At 44.2% G+C, this 10610-nt stretch overlaps 1 protein-coding gene across 2 annotated transcripts; it reads left to right on the top strand.

The window, feature by feature from the left end:
* Positions 1 to 4541: 4541 nt before the first annotated feature.
* Positions 4542 to 10456, top strand: kiaa2013 (KIAA2013 ortholog). Of its 2 annotated transcripts, XM_061700604.1 has the most exons (3): positions 4542 to 4797; positions 4881 to 5826; positions 9521 to 10456. In XM_061700604.1, exons 1-3 carry the CDS (start codon positions 4789 to 4791, stop codon positions 10378 to 10380), a joined length of 1815 nt encoding a protein of 604 aa, XP_061556588.1. In that variant the 5' UTR covers positions 4542 to 4788; the 3' UTR covers positions 10381 to 10456. The 2 variants fall into 2 exon arrangements, with proteins under 2 accessions (XP_061556588.1, XP_061556508.1); XM_061700524.1 differs by having other exon boundaries at positions 4542 to 5826.
* Positions 10457 to 10610: the final 154 nt, after the last annotated feature.

The raw sequence follows: 10610 nt of genomic DNA, 5'->3' as shown, positions 1-10610 counted from the left end.
TCTCTCTCTCTCACACACACACACACACACACACACACACACACACACACACGCGCGCGCGCGCACACTTTGTATGTGACCAAACAACCTGTGCAAATGACCTGGCCTCAGGGATGACTGAGATTCCACAGAGATTCTATATAAACAAACGGTGATTGGATTTGCCCTGCGTGGGTCATCGAGAGCGTCGAGAGCCCAGCTGTTCGGTGAACGTGAGCTCCCGCACGCAGCGGTCCAGTGTGGGCTGGACCGTTAGAGCATTGCCCGGATCCCTTCCATCAGCGAACAGAAATTACGCTGGACGATATGGCCTCAAAATAAAACCTTTATTTTTATTTGTTTTGGCCCCCCTTTCTGGCATTTTTTTGCTTGATCTTTGTCAGGGGCGTCACTAGGTTTTATGGAGGGGTCGCGAGGGCTTAGTCCCCAAGAGATGCATAGGATGTAGCGAGTACAAAATTTCACAAACAGCTAACGAAGACTAAAAAAATGCTTTTTAACATTTTTGGATAGATTTTAAAACAATACAATAGTGGGTAGAAGGTCAAAGAAGATTTGAACATTAGAATTTTAGTTATTTCAGTCTGTTTTTTTTTAATACAGTAAACAAACACAGGAAGTATGTTTACAGTATTAACCACAAAAAAGCAAAAAAATATTTACACATTGTTACAGTGTATGCAAAACTTTATGTAAAAAAAGGACACTGCATTGTCACAATGTCAGCCAACCCCATCATTTTCATCCATCCATCCAGCCATTCTCTGAACCGGTTATCCTCACTAGGGTAGCGGGTCCATCATTTGTAATTGACATTAAATTGCAAAAAAAAAAAAAAATTCCCTTTGAGGAGTTAACAATGTAATAAAAATCTAATTAACAGCTGCGATCACCAGCTACTTGGTGGATTCTGTCTGCTTTCCAGGGTGGCAAATCTATCTAACACTCTGTTGTCCTCAGATGCTGAAGTGTCTTTTTTTTAATGACATTAGTGAAAGACTGTGAATTCTTCCCCTTCAAAATAGATTGAAACAATTAACAACTGATCAATATAGAGGCTAAAGACATGACTTTGGCTAACAACACAATACTGTAACTGTTTGCTCCCAGGTACTTTTGAAGTCACAGATATTTTATTTTGGGCGCATATGTGACTAAAATGGTTATAGAAAAATATTACTCAACTACTTTCAAATGAAATTATAAATCAGTATTAAAGTAGTCTTGAAAATATCTGGAACAGGTTAATCTGTCTTGTATTTGTCTATTGGCTTTCCACTTTCTAATCCTTACTCTTACTCTAAATATAATCTCAAGTTAAAGAAGTCTCATACGATGCACCTTGACTGAAATGTTCAACAGTATCAACAGAACCGGATGTAAACACGTAGAGATAAAGCACCACTTCATCAAAAAAAGATGGGAGTGTAACTTTGATATGTTGTCCTACTCATAACATGACTGTAGATATAATAACCAAACCTGTAACAAAGTTGAAACTGAAGAAGTTTGAAGGTATTATTTTTCGAGTTTGAAATGTGTAAGACAGAGATCCACATTCATTCTGTATGTTGTTTTGCTTTGTTTGGATTAAATGACAACAACATGAGTACAAGAGGGGGTGTTGAGAGACACTGCATCTACAGTATGTCCTCAGTTGGTGTGCAGTATTATGCTTGTGCCACAGTGAGGCGTGAGGACAAATGCTGTAGGACGCATGCCTGGGTCATAATGCCTTTATGTTTGCTTCCTATGTATCAGTAGAGTTCTTGGATACTTCATTTTTGACGGCTGTTACCTCTGGGAGACTGATATGAGAAACGGCTCCTTATTGAATATGCCATGCTTGGCTAAATTTACTCTTCCTCCCTGTCGTGCATTCATCTGAATGCAACGTTAAGATGGAAAAACTTGACAATAAAAATCAATCTATGGAAGTTATAGTTATGTCTGGCCATTTATGTGGAAAAGTAAAAAAATATATAATAATCATAAAAGAAACCACACACGCGCATGCTCATGCACACACGCACGCACACACATAAATTCAGTCTTGAATTGATGATTGCATTGTTGCCAACTACATGCATGCAAACAGAGCCTTAACGATGTACATGAAGAAATTGAGTAACACAAGTCACTACAGTGTAATGATTCACTCAAATGGCATGAGGCGTAAGAATACAAAGGCTGGCATCTTTAATTACACCTGCACGTGGTGAGGTACACTCTGGACTGGTCGCCAGTCAATCGTGGGCCACGTATAGACAAATGACCAGTCACACTCACATTGACACCTACGGACAATTTAGAATGTTCAATTAACCCAACATGCAAGTTATGGGAATTTGGGATCAAGCATGAATACCCGAGGAAAAACCCACGCAAGCAAGGGGAGAACATACAAATTCCACACAGGAGGGCGTGCCTGAACTGAGGAGGATCTCTCATGCTCACCACAAGCCATCTGTGACTTTTTTCAGATGGTCTCCTGCAGCCTAGTACATTTTTATCATTTTCTTCTTTATTGTTGTCTTGTGATATCCGATGCAATGTTTACTCTGAATGGTTTGACACATACAGGTGTTACTCTTGGAATTTGGACTCCATTCCACTATAATTGTATGTTATTGTTTGAACTGTTTGTTGCTATATTAATAAGAGACATTCTTGACCAAACTGATAATATACAATGGGTACGGAAAGAATTCAGAACCCCTTAAAATTTTCACTCTTTGTTATATTGCAGCCATGAGTCTTTTTCGGAATGATGCAAGGAGTTTTCCCCACCTGGATTTGGGGATCCTCTGCCATTCCTCCTTACAGATCCTCTCCAGTTCTGTCAGGTTGGATGGTGAATGTTGCTGGACAGCCATTTTCAGGTCTCTCCAGAGATGCTCAATTGGGTTTAAGTCAGGTCTCTGGCTGGGCCATTCAAGAACAGTAACGGATTTGTTCTGAAGCCACTCCTTTGTTATTTTAGCTGTGTGCTTAGGGTCATTGTCTTGTTAGAAGGTGAACCTTCGGCCCAGTCTGAGGTCCCGAGCACTCTGGAGAAGGTTTTCGTCCAGGACATCCCTGTACTGGACCGCATTCATCTTTCCTTCGAATGCAACCAGTCGTCCTGTCCCTGCAGCTGAAAATCACCCCCACAGCATGATGCTGCCACCACCATGCTTCACTGTAGGGACTGTATTGGACAGGTGATGAGCAGTGCCTGGTTTTCTCCACACATACCGCTTAGAATTCAGGCCAAAAAGTTCTATCTTGGTCTCATCAGACCAGAGAATCTTATTTCTCACCATCCTGGAGTCCTTCAGATGTTTTTCAGCAAAGTCCATGCGGACTTTCATGTGTCTTATAACTTATATATATGTTCGCCACTTTAACGTTGAAGATCATCAAACAAATCACGCCACTGTATATTCCTGAATTTGGGGTTAGATTGTCAAAATGTCTATCAAATCCATCCATCCATCCATTTTCTGAGCCGCTTCTCCTCACTAGGGTTGCGGGCGTGCTGGAGCCTATCCTATCCCGGAGAAAACCCACGCAGGCACGGGGAGAACATGCAAACTCCACACAGGCGGGGCCGGGGATTGAACTGGGTCCTCAGAACTGTGAGGCTGACGCTCTAACCAGTCAACCATCGTGCCGCTGTCTATCAAATCATTTGTCAGTATTTAGAGCAGAAATGGTGGCAGCCATAATTAACCTACAGTGACCGGAGGAAATTAGACCAGACAGGGTGGTGGTTTGCACAGATTCAATGTCTATGTTGGAGAGTTTAAAGTCAATAAATATAATCAGGAGGACTTATTAACTGAAATAGTTTGTTCAGGCTTCACAGGGGTAGCATTGAGGTTGAATGCTGCTGGGTACTAGCACATACTGGAGTGAAGGGAAATGAGGTGGCTGTACCGTTTGGAAAATGAGAGGATCAAGGAAGCAAGAGTGCAAAAGGGTAGGACATCCATCCATCCATTTTCTGAGCCGCTTCTCCTCACTAGGGTCGCGGGAGTGCTGGAGCCTATCTCAGCTGTCATCGGGCAGGAGGCGGGGTACACCCTGAACTGGTTGCCAGCCAATCGCTGGGCACATAGACACAAACAACCATTCGCACTCACACTCATGCCTACGGGTAATTTAGAGTCTCCAATTAATGCATGTTTTTGGGATGTGGGAGGAAACCGGAGTGCCCGGAGAAAACCCACGCAGGCACGGGGAGAACGTGCAAACTCCACACAGGCGGGGACGGGGATTGAACCCCGCCCCTCAGAACTGTGAGGCTGACGCTCGAACCAGTCGGCCACCGTGCCTCCAGGGTAGGACATAAGGTAAAAAAAGAAGATGGGAAGGTGACCAGAAAGGAAGAAAATATTTTAATTTCCAAAAATAAGACAATTGGCGGTGGGGAGATGAGTGTTACACACGCTTGTATAGTAGGTGGCGGTATGCACTTAAACGTCGTTTGCGATCCGCCAATAAACAAAAGAAGAAGAAAGACTACGACGACTCGTGGCTTTGCGACAGTCGTCGTAAAAACCGGAAGTGTCGGGATCAACTGTTGTCCGCAGTTTCTCAATGCTGACATACTATTTGACACGTCGAATCAAATGTGACGCCTGTTGACCTGGGATGTGATCCGGTGGTGAGTGTCAGACTACATTTTGTGACGAATATGAAAGCAAGCACCGCCACGCATTTTCGGCAGCTTTGCTTCAACCTCCCAAGTACGTAGCCAAGCCAAGTTACTGGAGCCTGTCGCTTTAGACGCCACTTGGAAACATGCTATTGGTCAGTGACTTTTTAACTTATTAACTTGTTACGCTCAACTTTTGTGACTCTGAGCACATTTAAAGCAAACAATGTGGCTACAGCAACGACTGAAGGGGCTACCCGGCTTGTTGTCAAGCAGCTGGGCTCGAAGACTTCTCATCGGACTGCTCGTCTTCCTCATTTTCTACTGGTACTTCGGAGCAGAGCGCAGGTGGAGGATCTTCGGCGGCTCGGCTATGCAGGGCGGGGCGGCTGGACTTTGTCTTCAGGCGGAAATCCACAGATGGAAGTCTCTTGTGGACCGCGGGGAGGGTTTATACAGCACATCTCAGGAACAACTAGACACACCTTTTGTAACAGGTAATGGCCATATTCTCATTGACACTGACTCGAACAAACTCTGGGTGGCGTCGTCTTCTCAGCCTGGTTCGGCTCCGGTCCATCAGACTGAATATTCCCCCATCGTGGGCGTTCATCTCGAGGGGAAGCAGGCTGAAGTGCGAGCAGCCATGATGTGGTTCCGCAAAGGGTCTGTGCTGTCAGTGCGATGTGCTTCACCTGTAGCTGGGCAGTCATCCCGGGACTGTGTCACCATAAGAGAGGAGTTTATCGCCCACAGGAGTCGACACAACGTCTACCTTCAGAGGATCCACATCAACAACCCTTCTGATAAGTCGACCACCTTTGAGATCTCCTACAAGACTGTCAACTCTGGCGGCAAGTTCTCCACCAGCGTGGACAAAGTGGAGGACAGAGAGATAGTGCTCTCGTCGGGCAGAGTCCCTTTAGAGAAGAACCGTATGGTGCTGGTGGTGGTAGTCTCCAAAAAGATCAACAGCAGGATACAGGTTTTTCCTAAATCCGAGTACACGGACAATATCCTGTCTGTTGTGAGGACTTCAGAGCCCATCGAGCAGTCCAAGCTGGAGGAGACGTTCACCAGCCTCCGGGATGCAGCCAGAAAAGAGCTGGGAGAGCTGCTCAGGGTTAATGGTGACGATCTGGTCGTAGATCACCAGCAGGCCTGGATGGATCTCTTCATTTCAGGTAGCCTTCTTCAAGCGCTTGCTGCTTATTTAAACACATTTGTCCATCATAAAATTGGTTACTCCCGTAACATTAAATGATGGTCCTGACAAACTCGAATTCATAGATAAAAATCAATGAATTGCCCAGCCCTGATAGACTGACAACTCTTCACACTCGTTCACACCTTCTATAGCATCGAGAATCAAGAACCGAATGGAACATTCCGTTTCTCCCAGAATCATTCAAATTAAAAAACTTCAGTTCCCAGTTTCAATACTTGCAGTCCGCCGACCCCGAAGAAGAAAGTGGCGATAATTAATAATAATAATTTTAAATAAATGACCAGTCGCCTCAGTGCAACACTTGGAATAAGATTACATTGTGCAATGGAAGTTTTCGCAGCTTTTGTGTCTGACGTGTTCCCTCCCGCTCCGAGCCTCAGCCTGCACCACGCGGAACTTCAGTGAAGTCAGTCGGGTGCGTGTGAAACAATAAAATTCGTCTATGCCAACACTGAGGCAGCTAACAAGTTAAACGGTGGGCTGCACCTTTGCACTGATGTTTTTGAGCATTCATTTTAGTCTTCAAAACATCGTAAGAGCTGTCGAGAGACACAAAAATAAAATATAAATTATTTTACCATACTGGTAAGAAAGTCAAAACAGTCGCATTACAAGCTTAACATCGAGCTAAAACTTCACCAAAGTCAAACTTGCAACTTTACATCACAATGAATTGGGACAAAATTCAGAAAAACATTGTCTCACAGTATCACAAACACCAACCATGTTGGCTCATCGGTGGTTAGGTAAAGGAATCATCGTTTTACAGAGCAGTTGGTTCCATTCGTTACTTTTTTTCCATGCCAGTGTTGTGTAATGTTACCTTTCGTGCCAAAAATGCTGAGTTACAGTGCACACCCTTCAAAATAAAAGGGTCCATGCTTAGAACAGGAAGTCAAGTGAAAACTTGCACATATAAACCATTTGCTGTGATAAAACAGTCACAAATAACAATTTTAACAATGCTATATTAAGCTTTTAGCTGAAACATTAATTAATGAATATTAAGTCAGTTGGGTTAGTTCCACACAGACTGCCTATTACAACCCCAATTTCAATGAAGTTGGGATGTGTTAAACATAAATTAAAAACAGAATACAATGATTTGGAAATCCTGTTTGACCTATATTTAATTGAATACACTACAAAGACAAGATATTAAATGTTAGAACTGATAAACTTTATTGTTTTTAGCAAATAATCATTAACTTAGAATTTTATGGCTGCAACACGTTCCGAAAATGCTGGGACAGGATCATGTTTACCACTGTGTTACATCACCTTTTCTTTTAACAACCTTCAATAAACGTTTGGAAACTGAGGACACTAATTGTTGAAGCTTTGTAGGTGAAATTCTTTCCCATTCTTGCTTGATGTACAGGTTCAGCTGTTCCAACAGTCCGGGGTCGCCGTTGTCGTATTTTGCGCTTCATAATGTGCCACACATTTTCAATGGGAGACAGGTCTGGACCGCAGGCAGGCCAGTCTAGTTCCCGCACTCTTTTACTACGAAGCCACACTGTTGTAACACGTGCAGAATGTGGTTTGGCATTGTCTTGCTGAAATAAGCAGGGGCGTCCATGAAAAAGACGTTGCTTGGATGGCAGCATATGTTTCTCCAAAACCTGTATGTATCAGCATTAATGGTAACTTCACATATGGGTAAGTTACCCATGCCATTGGCACTAACACAGCCCCATACCTTCACAGATGGCTGGCTTTTGAACTTTGTGTCCATAACAGTCCGGATGGTTTTTCTTCTCTTTGGCCCGGAGGGCACAACGTCCACAATTTCCAAAAACAATTTGAAATGTCTTGTCTTTTTTTGCCACCTGTCCCAGCTTTTTTTTGGAACGTGTTGCACCCATAATATTCCAAGTTAATGATTATTTGCTAAAAACAATAAAGTTTATCAGTTTGAACATTACATAACTTGTCTTTGTAGTGTATTCAATTAAATATAGGTTGAACATGATTTGCAAATCACTGTATTCTGTTTTTATTTATGTTTAACACAGCGTCCCAACGTCATTGGAATTGGGGTTGTAGTTCATAGGTTTGATATAGATACTGGTTATAAAGAACGGCGAGTCAAATGTTTAGTTTATGCTGCAGGCTGCTAAGAAAATGGATGGTCATAATTTGGACATCCCTTATTTAAACCATGCAAACGTTTTGGACCCAGCCCCCTAAAGGAATTGGAATCGAGATTTTTTTGGGAACCAGAATCGAAATGAGGAATCGGGACCGGAATCACTCAAATTCAAACGATGCCTGACCCGACCTCTGGCGATATGTTTTCAGACAGGTGCTTCCTTTTATTTGAAAGTTGCAACCATCAGGTGCAGTTTCCAGTCATTAAAACACTGTTAAAACCTGCTCTGCTTGCCGTCTGGTATTCAAGAACTTCAGCTCTGTTTCTTTCTGTAGCTTTAGTTTCACACGGACATTATTTTATGATTCCAGTCTCGTTGTTAGTCTCTTTGGCTGAAGTAGTTTGTCTTTGAAATTTCTGCAGCCCAATTCTTTTATATTTCTGCAGCCCAATTCTATGTGACATCACTTCGATGAACGTTTTCTGATAAAAGTTTGGTGACATGGATGGAACCTTGTCACCAATGAGCACATATTTACGGTCATTTACACTCACTAACTGGGAAGTGAACCCAAGGTGCCAGCACGAATGTCAGGCGAGTGCACTACTTTACCGTCAGTGACCATCCTGAAACATAATCAAGGGAAATTTTGCATACAAGTGTAATGAGAATTTAACCTGTAAAATAAAACTAAATAAAATATTTGAAAAGGAGCAGGAAGGGGCTTGGAAAGTTATTCTGCCACCTAGTGGCATTTTACATTGATTGCTGGAATTAATAAAGCATTTAAAATATTTAATTTTATTGATCGTATGTACTGAAAAGACAGACTCTTCAGGTTCTGTTTATCATTACACATTTCCTCTTTGGCATCACTGGTTTGTCAAAAAGTCAAAGAAATAGCAAAACACACTTGTAGAGTTCCTGCTTTAGACTAGGCTCAACGAGCACAAAAATGTCCTGATGCGATGTGGCACATGGTGATGGTTTGAACGCAATTGTAGTGTGACTTATACTAACATTTTTGGTTTGGCTTAACTCCAAATTGTGAGACTTCTGTGTACAATCATGTTACATTTTTAAATGCCTCAGTAATGTTTCTATGATGGTGATGGTTTAACCCTGATTGCAGGGGGTCTTCAGTTTACGAGAGAGTTCCATCCTATGGTGGAGGCGAACCCGATCCCTATTCCCGACGGATAGCGGGCGTCCACTGTATTATATCCCTACCCTACACTAATGCAGCAGTAAAGTCATAATCACAGTAAATATTTGTATGAAAAACATCTGTAGGCCAACAAGCAAATGAAAAACAGTAAGGTTTGGCACAAATTGGCAGTAACTGAGTGTGCCTTCTTGTGCCATGTGACCATGTATTCTTATCCTGCTGTGCAAATTGCAAGCCATTCCTAACCACAAAACATTGTAAACTGAGGACCCACTTTACTGCTGAACTAATTGTGTCCTTATGAAAAACGGTTTTCGAGAAACGCTTCCACTGTGGAAGTTCCACTCTCCAAAGGCTGCATCTTGATCTTGTTCTCCTTTGTCTAGGCGTCGAGATGAGAAAGATCACGGACTCGCACACGCCGTCGAGCCGCACGGTGAACGCCACCCTCTACTATGTCCTGTCCTCCTCGACGGCTCCCTTGTTGGAGCGGAGGCTGAGCGGCGAGGAGCGCGCCCGCCTGGAATCCAGCCTCAACTACGCCGACCACTGCTTCAGCGGCCACGCCACCATGCACGCCGAGAACCTGTGGCCCGAGAGGGTGAGCGGCACCGCTCAGATCTTGCAGCTGGTCACGCTCTGGACTCTGACCCTGCAGAAGAGAGGCTGCAAGGTGCTGGTGGCGGCCGGCGCCCACGGAGCCATGCAGGGTATGGTGCTCAGCTTCGGCGGGCTTCAGTTCACCGAGAACCACCTCCAGTTCCAGGCCGACCCGGATGTGCTGCATAACAGCTATGCCCTGAGGGGGATCCACTACAACCAGGACCTCATCAACCTTGCGGTACTGCTGGACACGGAGGGCAAGCCTTTCCTCCATGTGTCCGTCAAGCCTCAGGAGAAGCCCGTCAAGCTGTACGCGTGCGAGGCCGGCTGCCTCAACGAGCCTGTGGAGCTGACGTCGGAGGTCAAAGGCCACACCTTCCCCGTCATGGTGACTCAACCTATCACCCCGCTACTTTACATCTCCACGGACCTGCGACACCTGCAGGACCTGCGCCACACGCTGCACCTCAAGGCCATCCTGGACCACGAGGAGCACATGGCCAACAGGTACCCGGGCCTGCCTTTCCTCTTCTGGTTCAGCGTGGCCTCGCTCATCACCCTCTTTCACCTTTTCCTCTTCAAGCTCATTTACAATGAGTACTGTGGCCCTGGTGCCAAGTCCCTCTTCAGGAGCAAGGTATAATATCAGAAAACTGCTAGATAAATGATTGCAAACTGAGCTTAGTTTTTTATATTTGTGTGTGTGTGTGTGTGTGTGTGTGGGGGGGGGGGGGGGGGGAGTTTGGTGGTGGTACAAATTTCGAGGGGTTGAGTTCTCAAGTGGCACAATTTCATCACCAACACGACACACGTTGCTCTGTTCCCTAACATTTTGTTGGCCGCACTTGAGTTCAGTTTAAATGCACTTTGTAG

This window comes from Phycodurus eques, chromosome 1 (assembly GCF_024500275.1).
Source record: "Phycodurus eques isolate BA_2022a chromosome 1, UOR_Pequ_1.1, whole genome shotgun sequence".
NCBI classification, from domain to species: domain Eukaryota; kingdom Metazoa; phylum Chordata; class Actinopteri; order Syngnathiformes; family Syngnathidae; genus Phycodurus; species Phycodurus eques.
The sequence above is the reverse complement of the archived record's forward strand: the minus strand, read 5'-3'. Positions and strand labels throughout refer to the sequence as shown.

What these genes read in the sequence shown, in the direction of transcription:
- kiaa2013 (XM_061700524.1), top strand. Translation starts at nt 4,869, where the DNA reads ATGTGGCTACAGCAACGACTGAAGGGGCTACCCGGCTTGTTGTCAAGC. An exon ending in GATGGATCTCTTCATTTCAG is followed by an intron (nt 5,827 to 9,520) that starts GTAGCCTTCTTC and finishes TCCTTTGTCTAG; the next exon opens with GCGTCGAGATGAGAAAGATC.